At 38.8% G+C, this 27999-nt stretch overlaps 2 protein-coding genes across 5 annotated transcripts; one reads left to right on the forward strand and one right to left on the reverse strand.

Moving 5' to 3' along the window:
• On the forward strand, nt 1-23386 carry LOC121298941 (E3 SUMO-protein ligase PIAS1-like). 4 transcript variants are annotated; one of them, XM_041226282.1, is made up of 15 exons: nt 1-82; nt 11013-11463; nt 13492-13576; nt 14028-14075; nt 14296-14386; nt 14467-14601; nt 15130-15235; nt 15550-15623; nt 16203-16363; nt 17655-17782; nt 18116-18287; nt 18507-18649; nt 18949-18986; nt 19523-19658; nt 20071-20126. In XM_041226282.1, exons 1-14 carry the CDS (start codon nt 59-61, stop codon nt 19628-19630), a joined length of 1764 nt encoding a protein of 587 aa, XP_041082216.1. In that variant the 5' UTR covers nt 1-58; the 3' UTR covers nt 19631-19658; nt 20071-20126. The 4 variants fall into 4 exon arrangements, with proteins under 4 accessions (XP_041082216.1, XP_041082213.1, XP_041082215.1 ...); XM_041226280.1 differs by lacking the exon at nt 19523-19658 and adding an exon at nt 3261-3338 and having other exon boundaries at nt 7-82; nt 20071-23386; XM_041226279.1 differs by lacking the exon at nt 19523-19658 and having other exon boundaries at nt 20071-23386.
• Nucleotides 22373-27997, reverse strand: calml4a (calmodulin-like 4a). The gene is made up of 5 exons (XM_041226284.1): nt 27107-27997; nt 26972-27002; nt 25698-25838; nt 24836-25024; nt 22373-24252 (listed from the first exon to the last, which is right to left on the reverse strand). The coding sequence occupies exons 1-5, from the start codon at nt 27107-27109 to the stop codon at nt 24155-24157; spliced, it is 462 nt and encodes a 153-aa protein (XP_041082218.1). The 5' UTR covers nt 27110-27997; the 3' UTR covers nt 22373-24154.
• Between the last annotated feature and the right edge of the window lie 2 nt (nt 27998-27999).

A 27999-nucleotide genomic window follows, 5' to 3' on the forward strand; every position in this document is an offset into this window, starting at 1 on the left:
CCCGTGCGTGAGCCCACGTGCCGGGGGGGTTGATCACGCCTGCGCCAAGAGTAACAAGATGGCGGAGAGTGCGGAACTGAAGGTAAAGCGCAGCTTTAAATCACATTTGATATAATCGGTTAATTATCACCGTTAAACTGACGAAACGCGTTTCTGCTGTTAATAAACGCACACGTAGCACGCCTAGGCGCCCGAGTGGACCTGTACACAGTGCTGAAGTGGAAGTTCAGCTGCGGTTCGGGGCGATGCCTGGACCATGTTTTTGTTGATGTTGTTGTAGTGGCTGCTCGAGTCGGGTCTGTGTTGTTAGGGTTTCCTTTCAAGCTGAAATCTGCAGACGAGGTGGGCTTTTTGTGATGATGACGCCTTAATATACAAACCAGATAGCCTGTGCCGATTGATCCACGTGTCTTTGTGCATTGGTTTATAATAATATTAATCAACCGGGTGCAAATGCAAGCATAAATATGATAGTGTTTTCTTGTGAGACAAACGCTCCGTGTTGTGCACTGTACAGTGTAGTGAAGGCTGGCTCTGCACAGGCAGCAGCGTGTAACGGTTCAACACGAATGGTGTACAAATGAATAATTATGAAGTGATTGGTTTAAAGTTAGATGATTAGAGTAACTAGTCGTTGCTATTCTGACACGATCTCTAACGTTTTTTTTTTTTTTTTTGACAACTGTGTGTCCTATTTTTGTAAGATTTAGGTTTTTTCGTAATGCTAAAATACTTTGTGTAGTATTGTGATGCATTTGTTGTCGTTATAGTGTGCAGAATTCAGTACGCGTGTCATGTGGTTTGGTTGTAGTTCGTGTTTTTGTCGGATGGTGTGTGTGTGTGTAGTGATCGATGCGTTTTGAAGCGGTGTGGTGCTCTGTTGTACTATATGTGTGATTGTGTTTCGGCGGCTGACTTGACCCCACTCTGCTGAACCGAGACTGGCCCCCCCATCGTGACATTGTGTGGCTGTACAATAATGGCGTTTTCGGCCGGCTGGAGGGGTTTATGTGCACCGAAAATTCTTTTGTTTTCAGATTGTGATATTGTATGAATTTGGAAGGCGAATTTTGGTATTTTACTAGGAAAGTGTTGATTTTCCCTACCGTTTCGTTTTTGGTGTGGAAAGGACGATAATCAAAGAAATAAAATTTAAAAAAAAAACACAAATGAGAATCCCCTATCAGCTAGGACATAACTATATATGTTGGCTTTTAATTTCTAAAAAATAATGTAGTAAAATTATTTATTTGCCAGACTCCATTATCCAAGGCGACTTGCATTGCATTGTAATGTAGGCAGTGTTACTGAATTACAATGAACATTGTGTGCATTTTATTTTTGACGTAATACATTTTCTAAACGTCCTTTATGATCATTATTTTAATGTATTAAGCTTGTTTTGTTAGCCTGTCTCTCTTTTATATGCGTGGAATTAACCGTTGACCGAATTTTGTCTCGTGGTGGTTTTATGTCTATTTATTTAGAAAGGTGTAAATAAACGTGTCTTGTAGTCGTTTAAAAAAAAAAAAATCTAAGTATTGCTTTCCCAAAAAAAGATGGTTGTGACTTGCTACATAAGTGGATGAACATGCACTACTGTATGTTATTATTATTTATTATTATTATTATTATTATTATTATTATTATTATTATTATTATTATTATTATGCCTATTCTAGGATTCCAGCAATTGCTGAGTCTTTACTAATTATATGTTTGTAATATGTAAAATATAGCATCCCCTCTAAATACTCACTTCTTTGAAGTGGTAAAGGTTATAGTGGGAACCTGTAGAGGTACAGTATAGTTGAAATGATATTGGTGGCTCAAATGTACTGTATTTTTTTGCATAGTTGCCTGTATCCGGTAGGTTTATGCAAAGCATCTCATTTAGCTAAAACTAAAAAGTAAACCGTGAGTGGAGATTTAATTATTTTTTTTTATATTGGCAACACTGTTGCATCATTAGATAATGTTTCTGTTGGCAGTGGGGCTAAAGTGTGGACTGGACGTTAAATATCTTCTAATGATCCACGCTTGAACACGTGTTTTTTTTCTATTGGTACAGTATGTGGGATGTTTAAAATGACCAAACACTCCACCGACCTACAGATTCCCATACTCTGAACAATGACGTGCGTGGGGTTGCTAATTAGCTCTTAGCTGCATGTCAGAAAGTAAAATAATATACTGCATGCAGTTCCTAATTTTAAAGGATAACCATTATACATTAATTTAATGCTCATCTGTTCATAGATTTGTGTTCCTCTGTGTGAGCAAAATAAAATCACTTTTGTGATGTTACTGTAGACCTGTTTATAAAAAGATTGATTTGTACAGCTGCCACTGAATAATTCAAATATTTTCACCCTTGTTCTATTTATAGACATTGTTTTAACTGTGTAGGAAGCTGGCTGTACGGTTACATTTTTCGAATTTGTCTTCCTTATTCCCCTGTAAATAATGACTTTTATAATGTAGTAATACCAAGCTTGATGCACTAGAATTATGTAGGAGGCTTTGTAGATGTGTGGATTATCAAGGTTTTGACAGGTAATCAAGTCAGACATGCTCAGAGGTTAAAGCTTAAAACGGTGCAATATTTACAATACCTCTGGTGCTTCTCCTATATTTACAATACCTCTCTGGTGCGCACTGCTGTATTTGGTCAAATTACCTGAACCGTTGTAGAAGCACTAAGCTGTCATACAGTCAGCTTGCATATGAGCTTTTACTTGACCTGTAAATGTATATGAGTCCCCAAAAGAATGTGTTTGATTGTTTCAGGAATGTTTGCATGGGTGGAGGATAGATTTGCAACTCTTCTGATTTAATGTGTGCTTGGAACTTAAATTTCACTTTTTGATATGGACACAGTGCATGATTTTGCGAGTAGCCAATGTTTTACAAAAGTGACTATTAAAGTTGAAATGAGTAGCCTATTCATTTAATTTCGATATGTCATCAGTATATTTGTTTTGTATAAATGTTTGCTATTGGTTTTGCAGATTACAATAGTTTTTGAGTTTTACAGAATCAGTCAGTGATCTCTGATGAAGCAGATATGTTTGCAAGTTTTTTTGTATTTTACTGTACTGCTTTTAATCCGCTTATTCATATCTTTAAACTTTACCACTAGACATTTTGAGGCCAATGTAGTTTTGTAATAGATCTGACTTTACCACCAGACATTTCTTTTAAAAGCTTTTTTTTTTTTGTTGCAATGGATCATTAATTAAATTCTGTTTCTCTTCAAGTTCAACTAGGTGACGCATGATCAGAATCTGAGAGGAAACAGAATTGACAGCAGTCCTTTAAAGCCTAAGAGATCCAGGGTAAGACCGCTGCTCATACAGAACACTGCCCTGGACTATTGGCTATTGCTTTAATGTGCTCACCATTTAGAGTTCACTGGCTTAGTTCTTGTATTATGCTGCCTGAATGCATACATTGAGTCTGTGTTAACATTTCTCACAAACATTAAACACAGACCGTCCTGGGTTTGGTAATCTTTGAAGTGCCCAATATCTCAGGGGATCTCCAAACATAATACAGCTTTTGCATTGCAGTTATTTGTCCTGTGCTCTGTTTTAAGGGATTCTAATAGTTGCTGGCGAGTTACAGTATTTATTGGCTGCTTGGTGTTTTAAAGTGATGAAAATGTAGTTTTTGAAGCAAATTGCATTTTATTTGAATTGTCTTTAACATTGTTTGTGGTTTTGCAAGTTTTGAGTAGGAGCCTTATTATGTGTTTCATGTCTTGACATCAGAAGAGCGGGAGGGGGCACTGCTGTTTTTTGATGCGTTACAGCAGGGGTTCCCAAACGGGGGTTCAAGGACCCCTGGGGGGGCTCCGGGATGGTTTCAGAGGGACCACAGCACATACAAATTGTTTTTTTCTAAATGACACTGAACATAATGAAATTAGTAACAGTTCTATCGGTGCAAACAAACAACCTCTCCCACAAAAGGGATCCAAATGCCTGGTGGGGGTCCTCAGTCAGGATGCCTCATGTCATGGGGGGCCTTGAGCCACCATAGTTTGGGGGCCCCTGCTTTACCGTACCCACAGCATGCACACAGACAGTTTTGATGTTGGCATTACCCCACTGACAGCCCCTTTCAGTTACGTGAAAGTTTGCATGTTTCACAATAGGCAGGCATCCAACAAATGTAGTTGCTGATGGATATTTAAGATAAGTGTGCCAGAAGTCTGTACTCTAGATGGTTTTCTGTTGGAGTTTAATGGTAGAGTTAAGTGTTGAGATTGAAATAAAATGCTAAAAGCCCATATTAAACTAGAGGCTGAGTTTAGGAGCAGGACCAATATGATCATGTTCAGTCTAAAACCCAAACACTTAAATCCGAAGGTGAGGATATACAGGAAGAGGTCATCGTGGTTTGTGTGTATTTTTTTTGTAATGTTCACTGCGGTTGTTGCATGCATATATACTTATAAAACAGTGATAAGAAAACTGCCTCAGTATGGTCCTGGAGGAGCCTAATGCTGTTTTTAAGCACTGTGAGTATAATCTGAAAGGCGCTCGATTTCAGGGTGTCGCTGCATTTTGCTAAACTTGGTGGTTGACCCTGCATACAAATTGAAAGCAATCCAGCGAGTGCCCTGGATACAGTCCCTTGAGATCAGTAAATCTACAGTATGGTATGTATGTTGTATAGAGGAAAGGTCATTATTTGCAGAATGGTCATTTCTAACCTCTCCTGCCAGCTTGTCCTGGCAGTCTAATCAGTAGTGTAAAGAATTATAATTTTGTTTTTCTGTTTTGGCTCGAAACTCAATTCATTCTACAAGAATTTACAAACCTCTCAAGAAATCCATGAGGAAAGGCCTTTCAAATCTTCATAGAACTTTAGACAGCTGCTTCATGTTAACAGAGTCAACAAAGGAAGGTACTGGTGTGTTAAACAGTTACCTTGAAACAGGGTCTTATTTGCAAAACTAACTGGAACTGACTAGTCCTTTGATCATACAAAATAAACCTGATACACAGCACTGCAGTTTATTTTATATAGTTATTATTATTTGTGTCACTGTGCTGTAGCTGCAGTTGTTGGGGCTTTCTCTTGTTTCTATTTAAGAAAGAAATTGGCATAATTACTTTGGGGAGTTTTGCAAGGAGTTGGTCGGTACGTTTAAAACAAAGTGACAATTTAGCCAACAGTTCAGTGTGCCATTTTGTTACATGCAAGTAGTGTGCATGTTATTAACAGATATCCATCTGGCTTCTCCTGCGCTGTCAGCATCTACTGATCATTTTCACATGGCTCGCCAAAACTGGAACTGCTTCAAATTGAACAACAGATTTATATTTACAGTCAAACTGGCCATTAAATACAGAGCCTTGCTGCCCTAACTACAGTAGCTCTGTTAATTGGCCTGTCTGAGAATTCAGCTGTGTGAGTGGGAGGCTTTGAGGGTTGAAAATTACATGTTTATGGTGGTTTCAGGCTGTAGGTTTTTCTTGACGGAAAGACATTTCAGTTTGGGGGGGGGGGGGGGGGGAATCAGTTAACTAGCTAAATCAAAGACCACCAAAATGAACTTACTGGATCAACTCCATCTAGTTTTGATATGCTCCCCACATGATCTTGTTGACTTTTTATGAGTTTTGTAAAAAGCCTTGGATATCTTGACGCAGCTGGACTCAGAGTGTAGGTTCTTGGAGGACTGATTGTAATCTGACCTACACATTACAATCTTAACATCTATAAACATGTAGCTCAGCGCCTGTCTCATTTAAAATACCGCAATCTCTTGAAGATTAACTGTGTTTACTTGTAGCCATTCTGGGGGTGAGAAGTACAAGAATGGATAACATAGACCTACTTTTGTGCTATAGGCTTACAGTATAAATAAACCATTACCCAAGTTTATTTAATATGGCTGTAAAGTAAGCCAAATTGTGTGCCTTTTATGAAATTTAAGCTTTTCAGTATACTATAAGATTAAATAAATATCTGTATGATGCCATTTATGTTGTACTAAAATGACAGTAGTCTATAGCATACTTCACTGCAATCTGTATATGCTTATGGGTTTAACCTATCCTAGAATGTGCCTTGTCTCGGACAATTAGGCATTGCATTCCTCAGAGATATATTACGTAAACAAGCAAGCTGTTCTGTGATGAGCAATTGGAACCAACAGCCATCATTTTGTGGGATGATCAAAGTATAATTTGGTTGACAGCGTGTTAGAAAGAGTTAAAGGAAGGGAAACAAAAGTAATTTTGGATCAACAAAACTCCGAACAGTGCGAAAAATGGCAAACAAATGACATGAAAAGATAAGGGAATGGGGAGAAAAACAAAATAATGTATACAATAATAAAAATAAGAGGCATTTGAATCAAGGAACCGCCCAGGGACATGCCAGTTTAATAATGACCTTCACGTGTGAAAACGCCCAGTTCCAAGGAGGACAAGGAAATGAATGTCAGCAGGGAAAATCTAAAGTTTTACTTTAAGGTAAAACTTGTTGATAGCTTTAGTAATTTACTAAATAAGATTGATTCTGTGCTGTGCTTGTTGTGGTCCTCTAAGTAAAATGGCTTTGAATTAAAGCTTTAAATTGTGATATTAATATGTTCTGGTCAGACACATTGAGAATAAAATGATGCATGACTTGAGTTTAATTTTGCTATACTGTCTGTGTTCCTCACAGTAATGTGTTGTCAAGATGTTTAATATTTAGGATGCTGTGAATTGGCAGTTTACACAGTGCTGATGGTAAACAAATGTGACTGTGAAAATGTAACTCCAGTAAACACAGATTTGCTTTGTACTGACACGCATCCTTTTACCACGATTATTTTGACAGAAGTTTCAGCTGGGGTGCTACTGTATACATGTAATGCTTAAGTGCACTGGGAGCTCGATTTTGTGAGTGCTTTGTCATACTGTAGAGTTTTTTCTTGTTCACCTATTTTATCACAATCATATTCCATTTAACACAAATGATAGAGAGCTTTTCAGGTGAGCAGATCTTTCACAGACGGCACTGAAACAGCTGCTTTGAAATAAAACCACTGCAGTAATCTGAACACAGTCATTTATCAGCATGTTGCTGCTGATGATCAGTTACGATGGCTTGCTTGCTAGGTTTTAGGTTTAGGAATGCAAGGGTATAATATCCTGGCAGGAATATGACTGGCTTCTGTTCTACTGTGGTGCTCCGAATTCTTCTGTGAAATTCTCATGGGAGTGGCCAGGTCTGGAAGACAGCTGGAGAGTTGTGTCCTGCCATTTGTTTTTATTCCTCATCTGCCATTGATACAGGAGTGTAGTTTAATGGCTGAGGTAAGCAGAATGGCTGGGGTACATTCATTGTCTGAAAATGCTAAATAGACAGTCCAGGACCACCTTATTTGTGTTGTAGTCTCGCCTTGAAACTCTCTCCATAGCTTGAAATGTTAGCATTCCATGCCTTTTCTATATATATTACAGCCATTTACTGTCAGATTGAAGTTATGTCTGTGAATAGGTTTGTTCCGTGGTGATAAAGTTGATTTTATGCTGCTTTTCTGGAATCGTGGTTACAGTAGCTGTATGAGGGTAGCCATTGCATTGCATCTGTTTAATTTGAAAACTGGATAAACCACAGGATTGACTTCTAATGCTTTAACAGTATTTTTGGAGGCTGCCAATTACAAGGATTTACTGCAAATCCTAGAGTCTGATCTTGAATGTAAAATTGAGAAATTGTAAAAATATACAAAGTGAATAGCTCAAGACTCTGTTAACCATGTAGGAGGCAGCAGTTACAGCAATAAGAGGAAGCTTTATTTAGTACGGCATTGCTGGGTGTTTTCAGTTTCAGGCTCTGTAAGCGACTGCTATAAATGTATCAGCTGCCATTGACCTTTGTTACATAATTTAGCGATTTCAGTCTTCTGCTTCCCACCTCCCCACATAATCCTTGCTTCATTATTCTCAAAGCATGAAAAGTAGTGATGGGGGGGTTTGAATGATTAAATAAACATGCTTTTTAACGTTGTAAGTCTTGTGTTGGTAAAACTCGTTAAAGCTTTCTCGTTTCTCCTTCTCAGGTTATCTTTACTGAAATAATTCGGGTCGAGTGCTCTGTGTATTTATATGCTTTAAACCTCCCGAGGCAGATGGACGATAGTTGACTGCTTCTTGTTGCTTCAGCTGACAGTCCTTTTGCCACTCCTGCAGTGACTTTACTAGGAGGAGTAAGGCTAGTTGTTCTGCCCAAAACTTGAACTATCATCTTTCGTGAGGTCCTTTTATACTCGCTGATTTGACTCCATCGAATTGAATTCAAAAGTTCTGCTATCAAGTGCTGATGAAAGAGCTCCTTTCAGGCAGTAGGTGCCTTTGGTGAAACTGATAACATAGTTGATTGTGTAGAAATAGGGTTTTATATCTTTGATGTTGACAATGACTGTTTGCTGTTAACAAGGTGGAGAGTGCTGTTTGTTGTTGGTTACGATGAGACCAGGGCTATTCTAATGTTTGCAGTATGCGTCAGAAAGCTCTGATGCTATAGAACTGTAACCCATTCCCTGCCTCCTGTATTCATCAGTGGTAAATATTATGGGAGTAAGAAACAGATTGATCTTGTGTGACTTGTCTGTTTGCCCTGAACCTGTTGCACTCTGAATCTGTTTACTCCACCACTGTACATGTTTCAATATTCAGGGTTTCTTTCCACATTGATCACCCTGCATATAAAGATTTTTTTTAGTAGAGACATTGACTCTAACAGGGAAAGCATACTGGGGGGGATGACAAAAAAGAAGGAAATATGCTGACAGACACAGTCTAGAAAGAACCCATTTATTTATATATATATATATATATATATATATATATATATATATATATATATAATAAGATTAAAATATTTAATTTGAGATTTTAAACATCTTTTATTGATAGATTGTTATTTCAAAATGATCTAGACAGCACTGGGCAGACACATGGCAAATGACATTTAATATAGAAAAGTGTAAGGTACCGCATGCAGGCAATAAAAATATCCACTATTAATACCATATGAGAGATACTGAGATTGATGAGATTCTGGGATCAATAAGCTACTAACAACCAAGCGAGCAAGATGGACCGAATGGCCTCTGCTTGTTTGTAAACTTTCTTATGTTCTTATGTACAGGACCCTTACCTTTTAAAGTGAAGTTTGTTTGTTTTTTTTTCTTCAGTGATTTTTAGGTGGTCTGGGCAGTACAGTATGTGAAATCTGCCTGACCTTGCTCCCTGCTCGCAATGTGAGGAATGTGATTGATCTCCTTTGGGAATTGAGATGACTGCTTCATATTGCTTTCAGTAGAACTCTTTTCATTTCTTCTGTTTGGTTTTGTTTTAATATAAGCCACTTGTGGGTGGTGCCATGCATCCAAGCCTTTGAAGTTATAAGTTTGGACTTCTCCAAGATAAGTCCCTTCTGTGAACTCCGATCCTCAACAGAGCGTTGCTATAACAATCCCTCGCCCAGCCCCGGCAACACGTATTCAGTTATGTACCGTTCCCTTACTTAAACACAACGTCTGTGCTGTGCTTCTCAGTACAGACCTTAGAGCAGTATTAACAACTTTGCCCTTCTTGAAATAAAACTCTGTCGAAGAAGATAATGATTATAAGGGTGTGACTAATGTGCCCCTGGTTTAAACTATATAAAGTGATCGACACTAATCCGTGAGAGGTGCCTTGTTGCTTCTTGAGGGGTGGGATTCGGGGGTGGTATGTTGTCATCTGATGGTGCACAGTCAAACATTTCTGTATCCTAAAGTCAGAATTACTGTGCACTGAAAAGTAGTGAAGCTTTATAATTAATGTTTTACTATTAGTTGTAACAAAAACCCTGGAGCTGGGGAGCCACTGGGACAGATCCTTTTCCAGTGTGCACAGAACACCCTGAACTGGCACAGACTGTTCTGTACAGTCCACGGATCAGGAAAATAAACAGATGTTCTTTTATATCCCAGCTAACGCGTCTCGACTGGGTGGTGTTGCGCACCCTGTCATTAAGTTGTTTGACTCCAGTGCTGGGAACCGTCTTTCCCAAGTCATTTGTTAGTCAAAGTATATGTAATTTGCTGTTGCACCTGCTAATTGTCCTGTACCACTGCCCGCGCTGCTCCAGACTGCAGTTAGTGGGTTAAGACTCTGCTATCCTGTGTCTTTGAGAAGGGTAGCCATCATCACAGCTGTACAGTTAACTCTGCTTAAGGTTTGTTTTTTTCCAGTACTGGATCATGAACCACTTCCCCACTACATGCATATTTTATTGTGCAGGCCATTAAACTCCATCCTCGGTCCCCCCTCAGGATCCTGAACTGAACCTTCAGGGGTTTGCTGTTGCATCTTGAGTGTAGTCTCAATTACTGCTGCCAGTTGAGGGAAGACAGTACTTGGTAGAAAATGGCATGAATGTACTATAGTTGCTTGGGGCCCAGTTTCTACCCTTCTAGATGCTTCAGCCCTATTTCCTGTCTAAGTATTGAGCCTATCATCATTCACAGTTTTTATACCAGGGGAATTCCAATGTGATTGTCACGTGGTTATTTGATACCTTACTGGGTTTGTTACCCAGGGGAGATGAAATATGAAACATTTTTAATTGCATGGCATGCTGTAAATCCTTGTGTATTTTTATGATCATGTATGTTTATTCTTGGTAAACCACTGTTTTACACAAGCTGGTAGTGCACAGCTTTGACCTCAATACAGTGACCTGCCTTTCACCTTTTAATAGCCAGCTGTTTTTATCCTGTGAAAAACCAAGCAACCATAAAATATCAAACCTCACTTTCTCAATCCACCTTTCATGTTTTTGAGTTTTGTCTATTAGTGATATTACCCTGCAGGCATACTGTATTGGATTTGAAGTGTCTCTGGAATATCAGAAATAAACACAACTGCCAGTGTGCTTGAACTTACAAAGGTTTCTCTCTGTACTTCTAAACAATCAATAACTGGTTTCTGTTTTCTGTCCCATTATTTTAGCAAATGGTAATGAGCCTTCGTGTTTCGGAGCTCCAAGTACTGCTGGGATACGCTGGGCGAAACAAACACGGACGTAAACACGAACTCCTTACAAAAGCCCTGCACTTATTAAAAGCTGGTTGCAGCCCTGCTGTGCAAATGAAAATCAAAGAACTCTACAGACGGAGGTTTCCAAACAAAATGGTGACGCCGGCGGACTTGTCCTCCCTTAGTGTCCACTCGACCAGGGCTTCCCTGTCCTCCGGCCTGTCCACCTCCAGCATCCCCCAGCTCACATACGACGGCCACACTGCCACCTCGACGCTGCTTCCTGTGTCGCTACTGGGACCCAAACATGAACTGGACCTGCCACACCTCACCTCCTCCCTGCACCCTGTCCATCCTGACGTCAAGCTGCAGAAGCTGTCTTTTTACGACATGCTGGATGAACTCATCAAGCCCACCAGCCTGGGTAAGACCCCCACACCCACACCCCCCTCCCTTCACCTGCCTCGCTCTTGACCATTTCTTTTGATGTTGGGGGATGGATAAGTTAGAGTCCCCAATTAGGTCTTGTTTAACTGTTTGTAGTTTGCTTGTATAATGACCCTCTTTCCTTTTTTCTTAAAAGGAATACATTAAGGCATAAACTGGGGTAGTTTTTAATGGCTTGCAAGCAGAGTTAATTAGGCTGCTGACACTTTAGTTTTATTGCTTATTTCCTGTGGAATCCTTTGATGCAAGAAGCAGGGATATGATAATGTCAAACAGCACCATGGCAACTGTAGTTAGGACAGTTAACTGGAGATGTCATTATCCTGAGTTACAAAATTCATATAAATGTATGCGAAGTATCCAGTTCTATATCTGTAACTCCAATTACATTGTACCTTGCATTCAATAAAAGCTACGGTAATGAGCAGCACAACCATCTGCATCAGGAATTGCAAAGGATTAGTGATACATCTTTACTGTTTACGAAACATAGCAAAGAGAAATCGACTTTAAAGTAATTATCACATTAGTTAGTTGGTATTTATATTAGTATATCATCTTCTTTTTTTTTTTTTAATCAAGTATTAAAATAAATGTGTATGGTACTTTAATGTCCAAGTGATATTGATGCTATTTCGACACTTGGTTAATTTTGAAAAAAAAAAAAAAAAAAAAAACTTTCCATAGTCTAATTTATTTAAAGGACCATGACTAGTCATATTTTTAATGTCAGTTAATGACACTCTGGGTTCCATGTCTCTGTGGCAGGTAGTGTTACATGTCAACAGGTTTTTTAAATAAATATTGTGGCTGAAAGATGTAAACTATGTGCACATGTTGCAGGAAGGGATTTTTTATGATGAGGAGTAAGTTGCTTGTTTTTTGAAGCATTTTTAATTTTGAATATGGTCGCTCTAAGGGCGCAATTCGTATTTTTCTAAAGGGAACACCGTGTGCAGTTCTGTTTACTGTCCGTGTGGCCTTGATTCCCCTACACTCACAAACATGGAAGAGGTTTGGCCTGCAGTTTATTATTCTAGTACAGATATCAATTCCTTTTTTACCAAGTGCGACTGAACCATAGTTGTCCACACTGTTTGGATCCCAGGCAAGTAACTTGAAGTGTGATTGTTCCAGGCTCCAGCTGACCATGCATAGCCAGATTAGTTTTGCACCCAGTTGAAAGATGAGATTAGACTGTGACGGAATGATTGGGTCGCTATATTTAGGCATCCATGCTGGTTAGGAAGTACAGAATGTTTTGTAATGGTGGGATGATTACAGGCCTTGCTAATTGTCTTAGTTCCACTGTTTTTAATTGGAACCTGGATCATTTATGTAACCCTGCAAACAATATACTGGCTACTTTTCATGGCCTAAGAAAGTGATTTATATAAAATAAATCTTTTGTTTCTTTAATCATTAAAAATATGTAGGAAAGTGTAAGTAATCCACTCTGCTGTATATTGTTGTATAGATAGGTATAAAACGACAGTTTTCAGATCAGTGGCATATGAAACTCTGATTTGGCAGTTAGTAGGGAGTTCAGTAACTGGCAGACAATTCATGAGTTCACACCCTATTCATCATCATAACGTCATGCAGTGAACTTGTTAGGAATTTGGAGATTAACTGCAAACAATAAAAGAGAGAATATGAGCTTGATACTTAAACTTACCAAAAATAAGCAAAGGAGGCTTTAATGTTGTTTTGTCAAACCGAGCTAGAGCTGCTGATGTGCACGTATATAGTATATCCACCCAATATACTATACAGGGCATGTTATAGGCACCTCAGCATAATGCCAATATTCCCTGCAGTTGACTGGCCCTCAGGTTAATACCAGTTTTCTAGTTCACTTGGAAGCGATTGGGAAGATTTACATTCAGTTCTTCTTTTAAAAAAGATTGAGCGGCTGCTTTTAGTAAAATTCTGATTGTACGTTAACCATACTTTTTTTTGTGTGTTTTTGATATCCATGAACAATATTTTGTTTTCTTTCCAGCTTCAGATAATAGCCAGCGGTTTCAGGAAACATGTTTTGCTTTTGCGTTGACACCTCAACAAGTTCAGCAGATAAGCAGCTCAATGTAAGTACTGCCTTTGTTCTGATGAACAGATCTTGTTTGCGGGGTGAGGGCACTGTTCAGCTGGATGAGTTCTACAGCATTATGCTGTTCAGTGCTTTCAAACTTAAAAGTAACATGAAACCACAACACGTAATACAGGAAGTACCTCGGAGTCTGTGCATTTAACTCTTTCAACTCTGCAGCCCTACTGTATGTAGCTCAAGGAAGGCTAGCTCCACTCAACTGCAGAATGCATGTTGTATAAGAACGATAACTCTACTCAAAACAGCAGACCACTAATCCAATAAGCTGCTATTTACGTCTCTGCAATTTTTTGTTCCTTCAGCACAGGACACTGAAACTGTCTAATGAGTTATCTCATTTGTTGATCTGCCATTACAATTAATTGAATTCACTATAGCAAAACCCCAGTACAATTGCATTTCATATACCATGTTTTTGTTTTCACCAGGGACATCTCGGGGACCAAATGTGACTTCACTGTTCAGGTTCAGCTAAGGTAGGCCTCCGCTACTTATTTAAAAAAATAAAATTAAAAAAAAACCTGTGTACTTCTAATTGATATATAGTGTGCCTTTGCAGAGCTGGTATCAGACAACCAAAGGGTTACCAGCTAAATGTATTGATAAACAGGTAATGAAAATGCAGTTTGAACATGGGCACTGTGCATAAGTCTTAAATTGGTTATGATATGCAGCTGACTTTTTTATTTGTTTTAGGTTTTGTTTATCAGAAACGAGCTGTCCGCAGGAAGACCACTTTCCACCCAATCTCTGTGTGAAAGTGAATGGAAAGCCATGTAACCTTCCTGTAAGTATTGCACTGTACAGAAATGATGTATAGGTACTTGTAGAATGATATGCTTCTAACTCAGGTTTGATATGTCCTAGGGCTACCTTCCTCCAACCAAAAATGGTGTAGAACCAAAGCGACCCAGCCGACCGATCAATATTACTTCGCTGGTGAGATTGTCCACAACAGTACCAAACACCATTGTGGTCTCATGGACAGCTGAAATTGGAAGGGTGAGCACAAAAATATAGGTGGTCTGGGCACTAGGGTTGTTGTTGTTATTATAATAATTTCTTCAGTAACCTTCCTGTAAACCAGACTGTAAACATCTGTAACTTAAACCAGAAAGCTTGAATACTAATTCCAAGAATGCTTAAAGTGGATTTATTACAGTTTATTTTGATATGCTGATCTGCGCGTCTGAACCTGGTAGAGCGCATATCTTTACACTGATGTCTTTCAGTTGTGGTTTCCACATCAAAACCTCGAATACAGTGTTATGTAAGCTTTGCCTTTTGGCAAGATATAGCTGAATTGATTCGCACTGTCTGCAACTAGATTGCAGTCTGTTAATTAGGAGTTTCAATTTTCAACACAATTGAGCACAAACGTAACCCAGCTCCAGAACCAGTGTGATTGTGTTTTTTTTCCCCGGTCATTTATTTTTGTATTGATCATCATTGGGATCAGATCGCTCCTTTTTAAAATATTTATGTGAAGATGCTATGTTATGTTAAGTGTTTTGTTTTTCCTACTTGCAGAACTACTCCTTGGCAGTTTACCTTGTGAAACAGCAGTCCTCTGCAGTATTGTTACAAAGACTAAGGTCGAAAGGCATAAGGAACCCAGATCATTCCAGAGCACTGAGTAGGTATTCTGTGATCTTGTTTGCTTACTGCACTGTAAGCACTGGTTAAAGGGTTTAGGTTTGGTTTAGGTTTTCATGGTGCTTTTGATTTCAGCAGGATGTGGAGGCGAAACTCAGACATTATGTAAATGTTTTTCTTCACGCCTTCTAACTGTAGGGAATGGACAATGTGATCAGTGTTCAAGTCTAACGAGCTGGTTTTACTGTCTGGTGCGTTGAAGCAACACAATTACATTTCTGTTCACTCAGCTGAAGATTTAGAGCCATTGTAATGGGTAGTGATATTAAATATTATTTCTTTTCTGGATTGCAGTTAAAGAGAAGCTGACGGCTGATCCAGATAGTGAAATTGCCACCACCAGTTTGCGGGTCTCCTTGTTATGTCCGGTAAGTTGTTGAGTGCTTTGTAACGAGTTCATCACATCTACTCGAGAACATCATTTCCCAGATACTTGCTTTCATTCTCCTAAATAATCTGACATGCAGGATCTACTCCCCTCCTTGTCTTTTAATTCACGTTTGCCGCAAACAAATTTGAAAAAGGGCATCCTTTCTGGGAACTCCTCCAACCTCATTTGACAGGTTGGCTTCTGAGCGTGACTATTCAGCTCCTTGATAATGGGGCATTTTCAACAATAACTAGATGTGTCCTTTACATTTAATAATAAAACCAACTTGTGGCATGCCCTGACAATGATCTGAGATGTAAACTGGAGGTCTTGATGAATGTCTTGTTCAGACATGAGCGGTGATTTTAAAATACAATACTGCAGCCTGTGTGCATCCCAGAGATTGAGAAGAGAATTCGATTCTAGTATGTTAATCTAATGTATATGTATAATGTATAAGTGTGGCAAAGTGAAATATGTTGATTAATTTTAGAATTAAGAAAAGTGATGTGTGTGGTTTTTTTTTTTTTTTTTTTTTTTTGACAATGAAGCCAAAATAAACTCCTCTTGCTTACAGCTTGGGAAAATGCGGTTGACGATTGCATGTCGTTCTCTGACTTGCTCTCATCTGCAATGCTTCGATGCCACACTGTACATACAGATGAATGAGAAAAAGCCAACATGGGTGTGTCCTGTTTGTGACAAGAAGGCTCCATATGAACATCTCATCATTGATGGGTGAGTGCGATAAACAAACAAGTTATCGTGAAAGAGACACACATAACATGCTTGAGCATTAGTGCTCCATTCAATCTGTTGCATAACTTATGTGAAATAGCTGCTTAAGTTTCTGATTTAGAACTGTATCGAACATGCTGCTTGGTTAATGATTAATCCAGAGGATAACAAAGCCACTCCCTTTACTTCAACTATGTTCCAGCACAGTCTGTTCCACTTCTCTTTGCTTCAGAATGTCTTTTTAAAACATGTCTTTATTACTGAACTTTACAGAGTGATGCAGAGTAACTGTGCTGTAGCAGTAAAAAAGAAAAAAAAAAGGGGGGGGGGGGGGTACATCCCGTGAGAATTAGCCATCCTGTGTGCCTTACTATATTAAAACAAAACTCAGATTAATCATTATGATTTTAAAATGAACTTCCATTTGACCTGTTTTGTAACAGTTACTAGTTTTTGTAATATTGACGTACGTCTGTCAGACTGTGTCAAGAGTTGCTGTTTTATATAAAGAAGCTGTCTTGTCATTGCAGCCTGCAGTCTTCTATTTTCTGAAAAGTAAAGAAAGGGTTCAGAGATTAAGTGTATTCATCGCTCAATTTATATACATTATTTTGCTGCTTTATTGCACACAGGGGACTTAACCCCTGACAAGGACACACTGTGTGGAGTCCTGCTTAGTATTCTGCTCAGGCTCGGTGAAGCCATGTCTGGTAATTGCAGACCAGTCACTAGTGCTCTGGAGTGCACATGAAGAAACAGATCGCACTTCAAAGGGTGCTAATTGTCACATCTTAGGCAGTCTCAGCTCAGAAAGGCCACGGGGTATAAAAAGCAAATGTAGTAGTTTGTTTTTAAGGAGGCTTGGGGGGAATAGGATTTTGTTGCATTAACAGGTCTTTTGAGGCATTGTTGAAAATCTGATTAAACTTTTAATCCTCCTGCCATCTTTATCGCTTGTATTGGAATGTAAATCATACAAATTATCAGTGATGAAGGTTGTCAGATGTCTGGTTTTGATCTGTAACTCTAGGGTTAATATCCCTAGCTCAACAAAATGAATCTGAGAGTCCAGAAAGCACCTCCCTTATTTATTGGTTTCAAACAAGGGAAATCATCAAGCAGTTCAAGACTTTTTTTTTTTGTATTGGTAACAATTGTAACTATTATGCCAGTAATCTAAAGTATACAGATCCACTTAGCGCTCCATCCCACAACAATCCTTGTGAAGTTGGAATGTAAATTGAACTTTGAAGGGTTTTTTTTCTGTTCTGCCTTCACATTCTTCATTTAGGTTATTTATGGAAATTTTGAATAGCTGCACAGACTGTGATGAAATTCAGTTTAAAGAGGATGGGTCCTGGGCCCCCATGCGATGGAAGAAGGAAGTACAAGAAGTAACAGCTTACAATGGAGTAGAAGGTAAAGCAGATGAGAACTGCCACATGACGGGACTGGTTTGCAACGTAGTTTCTTTGTGTCGTATAAAAAATAAAATAAAAGCATTGTCACAAAGCAGAAGATTTATGTTTTCAGAGATCCAGAACACTTTGTGATCAGTGCAATCAATAAAATCTAAAGATGTATTTTCATATAAAATGACAACTGGAATTGCACTGGAATATCAAACTTTTTCCTCCTTTGTACAAAGTCTTCCCATGGACGAGTAGGTAATTCAGAGTTGTGTAGAGAGTAAACACCACTGGCATGTGCTGGCAAGTGCATGTTATTTATTCCTGTTTCTTTGTGGTGCAGGTGCCTGTCGAGCCACTTTGTCAGAGCAGAGACAGAATTTGCACAACAGCATGAAGGTGGAGGTGATTGACCTGACGCTGGACAGCTCTTCCGATGACGACGAGGATGACGAGCCACCAGCCAAGAGGAGCTGCACCTCCCTGTCCCCGGCCTCTCCGGCCATCAGCAAGGGGTGAGTGCCGAGCGCAGGCCTGGAGACTTGCGGCCGCTCAGGGAGGTTACGGCCCCTGAGCTTGTTTACTGAAATATTTTTAAATCTCTTCATGAAAAGTTGGTTATACTGCTGCTCCTTTTGTGTTCAGTTCCTGTTTGTTATTTTATAGTTTTATGAAGAGAGAGGTTTTTCCTTTGTTAATTTACGGTTTGTTTATTGATTTATTTTCTTGTCCAGGGTGTTAAATCTGCACCATCAGGTGTCACCAGCCCCCAGGACGCCCAGCATTCCAACAGTGGACACCAACTACATCCCTCCTCCTCCTCCACTAATCCAGGACTACCGTCATTCTTACCACACATTGCCATATGAACTGCAAGGTAAACCGCTTCAGCTGTTGGCATTACTGTGATAAAGCTCTCTCTTTCTCTCTCTCTCTCTCATATATATATTACACACAGTAATACCTGATTTCAGTGGTTCAGAGTTCCGTTTTTGTAACTGTCAAACTATGCATGGGCATTTTTTGTGAGATGATTCTAGGTCATGGTGACCCAATCTGATGGGACTGACGTGGAATGATGTCTGTTTTAGAAATCTATCCATATGTGTGTAATATATGAAAAGAAAATATCGAAAAGCATGTAGTATTTATTTATTTGTTTGTTTATTTTAACAGGTCTTGATTTCTTCTCCTTTTTACAAGGTGACAATCAGGTACGTATAGTAACTGTGGTTTAGTATATGATATTGGATCCCTAGCAAGCAACGTTTTGGTTTGTAATGAAATGGTTTGTAAAATCCCTGCTGCAGCATTCAGTATTTTCATACGCTGCTGCTACTGAAGTATCTTTGATAAACATGCAGTTGCTTGATAATCATAGATCCTACCTAAGCCCTGTATATTTAAAAAGTGCCCATGACTCCATACACGTGAAATGCAGAGCCTGAGAGGTCACATAGGCTTATCTGTCAGTAAGGTGTGGTAAATGCTACTGGCTTTGCAAGTACTCTCACCTAAAACAGAATATTAAAAAAAGTGTTATTTCAAGGGCAAAATTACCCACAGTCTCTGTGAAGCTTTGTAAAAGAGTGCTTGCAGGCTGCTTCAGGTTCTGCAGGAGGGCAGTCAGGTTATGGAAGAAGACAATTCCCAGAGGGACCTTTCTGAAAGCTGCAAAGATGCTTGTCGGAGGTATTTTCAGCAGAAGGTGATAGGGAGGTTTATTCTGGAGCAATCTGCTTTCATACAGAACCCTCCATGTCAGACCATTGCATCCCCCATGACTGTCATTTCACAGAACAGCATGTTCAAAGCTCCTCTTGCTGGAATAAATACTGTAATTTCTTGTGGAATCTGAGGTGTGGTCCCCTCTTCTACATTTTGCTGTGAGTAAACTTAATGTGTGTGTATGTATTCATGAAACATAGTGTATTTTAGAAACTGAAATTTGGTGTGTTTTGATTGGTGTTTTTAATAACCTATTTTGCCAAATAATAAAAACTGATAACAGCCCCCAGACTGAACAAAAAATAAACCCCCAAAAATTCAGTATATATATACTGTATGAATGATTGAATCTCCAGTTAGATTAGCAGCCTCTCCTAATATAAAGGCTCCTTCTCTAATAGAAGGTTTAAATGGTGGAAAGTAAGGCTGTAATGTTGCTATATAAAAGTACATGTTGAAAATGTAATACTTGTTCTAGTGCAAAAAAAAGTGTATTTTTAGTACTACGGAAGTACCTTCCAAGGAACCCTCTTCTTACTTGCAACCCTTCTCCAATTCTTTGTTTTGAAGCATTATGGCACCACCCTTCTGGCTGCAGCAGCCGCTGCTGCGTCTGCATCTGAGGACCACGACATCCTGCACCCGTCTATCAACCGCTTCCTCCCGTACAGCTCCTCTCAGATGTTCCTGGAGCAGCCCAGCACACCTGTCAGCAGCGCGCTAGCCCCGGTTAACGGCAGCAGCAGCAGCAGCAGCAGCAGCAGCCTGGTGTCCTCCAGCAGCTTGAGAGACAACCACCTCCACCCCGTAGCAAACCGGAATGGCACGGAGCCCACGACATTGTACGGCGCCATGCCAGACGTCATTTCATTGGACTGACTATCTGGAGTAGAAGGAAGTGAAACTTTGTGGTCCGATTTGCTTTAAGTTTTAGAGAATCAAAATATAGTTTTTTTTGTTTTTGTTTTTTTTCCTTTTAAAAGAACAACAGCGCCATGTACAGAGAACAAAAATATATTTTCAGTTTTACTTTTGTATATAAACTTAGGACTGCCTGTCCCGTAAGGTAACTTCAGTCGATTTTTTGGGATGCTGAAGATTTTACACCGTACACGTTTTTTGTCCCGTAATATATTATACTTTTTTTTTGCACATCAATGGCATTATTTTTTCTTTACCGTGATATTGGTTTCTAAGTATCTAATTTCTGTTTTAAATCATTGTAGGAATATTTCTTTACGAAAGCATTTCGGATATCGGTGGTTGGCAAAAAAGTTTTTTTTCATGCAGATAAAGGATATTAAAATTTTGAAGTATCGCTTCACAAAGTAACTGTTTCACAGAGTACCGTATACAGGGTGTTGCTAAGTTTCACAGTTCTATTAAATATGCCATTTCTGGTTTATTTGTACATAAAGGTTGGCTCATGGCTTTCTCTTTGAGCTGCCTTGCTTTTCCTTTACACTTTTCTGAGTAGCCTATACTCTTGATAAATTGAAATAAATCTAAATGGAAAAACCTATATTTTGTTAAAATAGCATTTCAAGATTTATTAAGTCATTTTGTAAATCTCTAAGTATGTAGCATTTCCCATACTATTTATTTATAAAACACGTTTCCCAATGGCAAAAAAACACTGACATGTTTTTGTTAGAAATTTTCATAGCAAGTCCGGGTTCTGTTAGCACAGTATTACTTTTTTTTTTTTTTTTTTTTTTTTTGCGGTCTTAACCTTAAGATTGGAACCTGTCAGTCAGGAGCTGTCAGTGTTCCCTTTCTTCCCTGCTTGTCAGGCACACAATTTCAAAAACAAATTTACTGTGTTTCCTGGGAAATGATTTATTTTAGAGTCCAGTCGATATTGTTGAGGCTTTATTGTTGTTGACATGCATCTGAAGTCCCTTTTTCATTGGCTAGTCAGGGTGCCAGCATATCAGTCGCTGATCTTTACCTCCGAATCACACAATCATAATCCAGTTCAGTTTCATTAGTTACTTCTATGTAGTCATTCCATGTTTTTATGTTGTGTTGCTTTCCTTATGCTAACCCATTTAGTTTGCTTCCTGTTCTTTTTGTTTGTTTATTGGCTGGCCTAAACGTAAATAAGATGTAAATGACTTTGTAGGACCTATTTTTAATATTTAAATGATTGTCTTCACACTTGCTTTATTTCTCAATAATAACACGAGTAATAATTTATTTGAGGCAGAACATACCCTGTTTGACACTTACTGTTATGTAAAGTTTCTGACTTCTAGGGGAAAAGGAAATGTCAAAAGAAATGGAAGACAATAGTGAGTGGGTTTCCACTGACCCCTTGCTTTACAGAACCCAGAAAAGAGCTGCTGAAATTCAGGAATCCTCTTGGCAGACTGTGCATTATCGAGGGTATAGTTCCGAAATGGATTTTGGTCCAAACACACAGTAGTAAGTGTCTTGGATTGGTTGTTCAGTAAAGAATGTCTCACCAGGTGTCTAGTTTGATTTTATATTTATTTCATTGTGATTTCAATGTTGTTTCTTTTTTCTGTTCAGCTTGAGGTGTTTCATCAAGGAAGTTGTTATATCCTGGCTCAGTTCTATAATTAAACTATATATATATAATATATATATAAATATTGTATCTCTTGTCCACGTTTGGAAAAGAACAGAATAATTGTGCTTCTCTCAGTTGTTGTACTATTAAAATAAAAGTTTTGGTTTCTCATAGCTTACATAGCGCAAGAATAGAGGTGCTGATCGGTGTGTTTGGACTAAAATCCATTATGAATTATTCCTGTAATAGAAAATAGAAGCGGAAAAATACAGCTTCCAAAAAGTAGCTCTGTGAAAACTTGCTTCAGTGCTACCACTAAGAAATAATTTTTTTTTGGGGGGGGGGGATAAGTCCGGTCTAATTTGGGGACACATCAATAATTTGACCTGTTATGAAACGCCGTAAAGACCAAGCCACAAAACTAAATTGGGACCAGGTAAGTCTGTAACACACTGCTTTACACACAATGCACAGTTATCTTTACCAGATGCAGCATTTTTTCTAAATATTTAGTAACTGGAAAGTCTGTACTGGTACCCTTTTCAGAAATATTTAGATAATGTGTTTAATGTGCTATGACATTGTACTGGTGGTCCTGGACATTCAACTGATGAAACACTTGAACATTGTGTTTTAAGATCAGATGCATCAGCCCGTATTCCTAATTTTAAATATCTGAGACATGCATGCCCTGTGTGAAGTGATGAAATTGGCTCGAACAGGATCATGTTTTGTTTCAAAGGCATGCTTGTATTAATGCTTTTTTAGTTTGTTGTGAGTTTGGTTACAACACAGTAAACCCCTGTGAATCATGCAAGCATCTGATCAGAATTACAATGGAATACTTCATGCATTTGAAAAGTTAATTTTGGTAGGTTTTTTTAAATATACAGTACATTGCTGCAAACTTGAAAGGGAAATGTAACTATAATACATGTGTGTGATGGTATTCTTGGAACATCAGAGGTTTGTAATCTATAATTTCCAGTAATTAGTGTGTTTATTTCTTTAAGTCGACAAAACCGCGTAGAACTAGTTTAATATTTTAATTAGACATATTCCAATCGCTCCAAAACTAAACCAATTAGCAGAGCCTCCTGAAAGTCCATGCTCTGCTAATATCTGCATTCACTGCCTTACATTTCTTCACAAATCTTTCTTTATGGCATGCCAAACCTGAAACAATGAATTTTTAAAGAAAACAAAAAAATATGTACAGTAGACCAATGTCAGTTTGTATAAAGTACGAAGTGAAAAATATTTATTACATGCATTGGAAGAAATTGTTGAACTATTCAATGTTACCTGTTTATGTAGAGAACTTTAGATGTAATAAAACACATTCAGCTACTGGGTATTTGTGTGTGTGTTTTTTCCGTGAACCTAACATTCTAAAGTTGTTATTTTTAAATAAACATTTTTCTAGTTGCTAATCCTTGTAAAGGTAGATCTGTGGGTTTTGCATTGTCCGTTCTTAAAGGTGTTTAAAAGAATCAACAGCTGGGTTTATACCACGTGGCTTAGTCATCCTAAAGGTTTGTTTTAATGGGGTATTGGATGACATTTGGAATAATAAAATAAAGAAATGTATATTCATATTCAACCATTCACACATACAGCAATGTTAAGCAAACACTGGGTTTATTCAAGGCCATCTAGTGGTTTGTCAAGGAACAAAATAATTTGTGCTCTAAAGTAAAATGATAGACTGCCAGTTTTATACATTTAGGTTCTGCAAATCTGTGTATTTGGGAGGCCATCTTAACTGCCTCAGTTCATCATAATTTAACAACCTCTGCCCTTTTAAAGAAATAAATGAAATGCACCTGGTTGTGTGAAACTGTAGTTAATATATTATAGTTTCCGTGACCCATCTCGATCTAGAGTACAAATTATCAGATATATATCCATTGGCATTCAGTATTAAAAACCCCAGTATCCATGTTCACTTGACAAGCTGTTAAAATGGGATGGATTACATGGGAAGATATACTGGGCTGCGAAATGGGACGCAGTGCCTTTTGAAAGCGCTGGATTAATAATTGATAAGAGACAGATGGATGTGAAAGCTGAGCGTGAGTTCCCAGGTGTGTGCATTTCTATTGCTTCTGTAGAAGCTCAGTAATCCGGTGGTGGGAGGGTCACCATTGCGATGAACTCTTCATAGCGAACAATGCCATCAGAGCCGACGTTTGCTTCTTTCAGGAGATCATCAACTAGAAGTTGTGAAAAGAAGATGAAGTTCAGTGCTGGAAGGCATCTACCATCTACACATTCTGAAACTGACAAACTAGCTTACAGATCTTACAGCATTTCTGATGCATAAGCTTCATAATCTGCAACACTTTTTGCATCCAACGTGTTTGTTTATTTAACTGGTATAACAGTATATTGTAGATTACCTGATTTGAAAAATCAATTTAATGTAATATCTGCTTGGAAGATATTATTTTGGTAAAGTGCAAGTCCTAGGATGCTAGGAAGCTGTATAAAGTGCAAACCCACAGGACACCACTCAAAAAAAAACATCTTGCATATATTTCACAGTGTTTGTAAAAGCAAGGGTGCCTATTAGGTTACACAGTCAGAGCTGCACTTCCACATTTACCTGTTGACCATGGTGAATAGCTTTTATATGAAATTCTGCTCAGTGAATGTATATTTTACCAGATCTATTTTTTTTTTTTTTAAAACTCAGTGCACTAAGCAGCAGCAATCTTAGTCTGTGTTTAACATCATCATTCTATTTCATTCTCTGGTCCTTCGTTGTTTAACATCATTCTATTTCATTCTCCAGACCTTCTTTGTCGGTGAGTTTCTCTCCCAGCCCTGTGAGTTTGGCTCTCAGCTCTGATGCCAGGATGTAGCCCTTCTTCTTCTTGTCTGTCATCAGCATGGCCTCAGTGATCTCTGTCTTGGGGTCCTCCTGCTGCATCTGTCTGTACATCATTGTAAGGAACGTGGAGAAGTCCAGCTCCCCGTTCTTATCTGCAGAGGGTTAGAAAGCCTGCCGTCACCGGATCGTGGCTCCCCTCGATAAAGAAAGTGTCCAGTCCTGGTCCTGGAGGACCAGTTCACTCCAGGTTTAACAGCTCAAACTAGATTATGAACTGCTTTAGGCTGTTGTTCAATTAAACAACTCAGACCAGGGCTGGAAACAAAGACCAGAAGTGGAAAAGTCCACTTTGGCCACCCCTGATCTAAACAGTGGCGGGTCTAATTTCCACCGCTCTATAACTGTATTAATCCAGCCGGGCTTTCCCCCTGGGCTGAGTTATTTAAACACTTGTAAAGGCTGGTCCTCTCCTTCAACACACCCTAACCTGGGGGTGGCCAAAGCTGGTCCTTCTAGTCCGGGTCTTCGTTCCAAACCTGTTCTGAATTGATTAATTGAACCCATTCATCCTGCATCCAGACCCTAAAGTAGTTTGTTAGTTAAGCTGTTAACCCTACAGTAGAACGGCCCTCCAGGACCGTGACTGGGCAACCCTGCCCAAACAGTTTATATTGTACAGTATGACTGTACAGCCTGTCATTACTTTCAAGGGAACCAAGGAGGAAACTGCTTACCTTGACAAGGTCAGAGCACAATTCAAATGCTTGCTGGTGCCTACCTGGTGGGCTAGGACAAGGGCCACAAACAAACCCTACAAAGACTTGCCTATTTTGTGCACCTGAAGCAGCCGGTCCACTTCTCCGAATGTAGGGCAGGTCCCCAGGCAGCGCATCACTGTGATGAGATCCTTCGCCACAATCTTCCCCTTGCGCTTCTTGTCATACAGAGAGAAACACTCCTTGAATTCTAGGGGCAGTAAATAAAAAGCCATTGTTTTATTTATTGATATAAGACAATCCAAACAGGCTGGACACCCAGGGAATAGCAATGTGGAATGAATGTGGTTTGTTTATAGTCGTACAATCAGTTAATCATAAAAAAATTGTTAAGTGAAATAAATACATACACATCGATTTAGCGTTTGTAATTTAAAATATATGACAGTTAGCCACCCATTCACGCATGGTAAGGGTTCTCTCATTTACATTTTCATATAGGTGCATGTAATTGATCTTAAGTCACTGCAGGTTTACTGTAATAATGTCATTTTGGGCTGTGTGTCTTTCTGTTGATCAGCATTAGGTATGGGATAAACTAACACGACACACAAAGCTTTCTGACTGTTTAAGCACTCTAAAAATCACATTCAGTTCGCAATCTATTTCTGAGTAAGGAAAACACCCCTGCTTGTTTGTGCTTCAGGGGTCTCTGTAGCCAGAATAATGAGTCTAGTGTCCCTAGCAGGTAAAGTGCTACTCTCCTGACAGCGCTTCCTGCTTCCTCCACACTACAGCAGGGGGCGCCCCTAATCTGGGATCCCAGCAAAGAAGGGGAATAATAATACCCTTCTTTCTATATCGCTAGGAAAGAGAGATTTAAAAGCAGGGTCTTTGGGATTCAATTGCATTTTAAACTGTTACCATTTTATAGTTATACAACTGCAACTTTGAATGGGCAAAATACATAGTCAGAAGGACGTCACTCACTTTATATTGTAAAGATCCTTCACCTTAAAAACACACTATTTCCCATCCCTTTCTCCTATTGCATGCACTTTAGCAGGACTCTGTCATCCATAACTTACTGGGGCACCACTAAACCAAATGAACTCTGAACCCCAATAGTTACACTTTGCTGACAAAATAGGTGTATCCTTGTTTTAATAACAGCGAGGAAGGGAATGAACTTTAACTCTGAATTGCTCATAAGATCACCAATTCACTGCACTGAGAAATTCAACTATATACTGTCAAATATACACAATTTTACATAATATGTTGCCATCTAGAATCAGAAAATATTTTTTGATCACATAGAAGATAGATAGATAGATAGATAGACAAATAGATAGATAGATAGATAGATCATAACGCTCTTACCATTAATTTGATCTTGGGTAAGGAACTTTGCCTACAAAGTCAAAAATATTAATATATATTTAGGTTACATTGTACATATATTTTATTATTTACAGACATCAAGCTAAAACATGTATTGCATTTAATTACACCTACCATGGCTTTAGCAGCGTGGGTCACTCCTATTCTACCTGTTGCCGTTGTCCCCGCTCCCTGCTGCTTCACAAGAGCTCATCCAGTTCTAAAGTCCAGCTCTCCGCCGGGGAGTGTACAGAGCCCGCTGCAACTGCAATAAATACCCTGTCGCTATAGAAACAATCTCTCATCCGTGAAGATTCCGATTACCAACGCAACAGCTGCGCTATAGCTGCAAGGGAGAGCTCCAAATAATGCAATGCATGTGCACTGGTAATAATTACTCAGTCCAATAAAAACAAGAGGGCGAGTTAAATTAGTTAATGGTGTTTTGGAAACATGATTGAAAGAGGACCAAAAAAGAAACACTGCAGGTGGAAGTACCCCAAAGAATGAGCCATTAGGATGAGAACAAATGAAACCAACCCCCTTTAAGTGTTATTGTAGTATGTTCTATAAAAGGGGTATTAAAATCACAGTGTAAAATTATAAGCTAAAGAATGGTAAAGCGCAGGTACACGGTATGCATTGTACATTGCTATAAAAAAACAAAAAATCTACACACCAGGCAGTAAAAGCAAGGGACAAGTAATGCAAAGCTAGCCTGGTAAACTTAAGGAACGGCCACTATGTTAATGATTCTCATATTTTACGACACCTCTGTAATGCTTTTATTTCCTTGTTCTTGTTATGGGCAGTGGGGTAAAATAAGCTCAAATAATCTAAAGGAGTGGCACGTCATATATATTTTTAATTGACGCTAGTTACTGATATGATGAAAATGATTTGTTTGTGAAATGCTCTGGGTATAACATCATCAGCCCCATGGATCCCTCTTCCCTGAGCTAATGAGGAGCATGGTTTAAAAGCCTCCATTACTGCAGAGGACTAGGGTTACCTTATCATTAGACTTA

This window comes from Polyodon spathula, chromosome 24 (assembly GCF_017654505.1).
Source record: "Polyodon spathula isolate WHYD16114869_AA chromosome 24, ASM1765450v1, whole genome shotgun sequence".
NCBI classification, from domain to species: domain Eukaryota; kingdom Metazoa; phylum Chordata; class Actinopteri; order Acipenseriformes; family Polyodontidae; genus Polyodon; species Polyodon spathula.

Coding starts and splice junctions, on each gene's coding strand:
- LOC121298941 (XM_041226279.1), top strand. CDS start 59: ATGGCGGAGAGTGCGGAACTGAAG. Junction 14,602..15,129: donor GGACAGCTGAAATTGGAAGG/GTGAGCACAAAA, acceptor TCCTACTTGCAG/AACTACTCCTTGGCAGTTTA. Junction 15,236..15,549: donor AGATCATTCCAGAGCACTGA/GTAGGTATTCTG, acceptor TCTGGATTGCAG/TTAAAGAGAAGCTGACGGCT.
- calml4a (XM_041226284.1), bottom strand. Junction 25,839..26,971: donor TACCCAAGATCAAATTAATG/GTAAGAGCGTTA, acceptor TACTGCCCCTAG/AATTCAAGGAGTGTTTCTCT. Junction 24,253..24,835: donor GAAACTCACCGACAAAGAAG/GTCTGGAGAATG, acceptor CACAACTTCTAG/TTGATGATCTCCTGAAAGAA.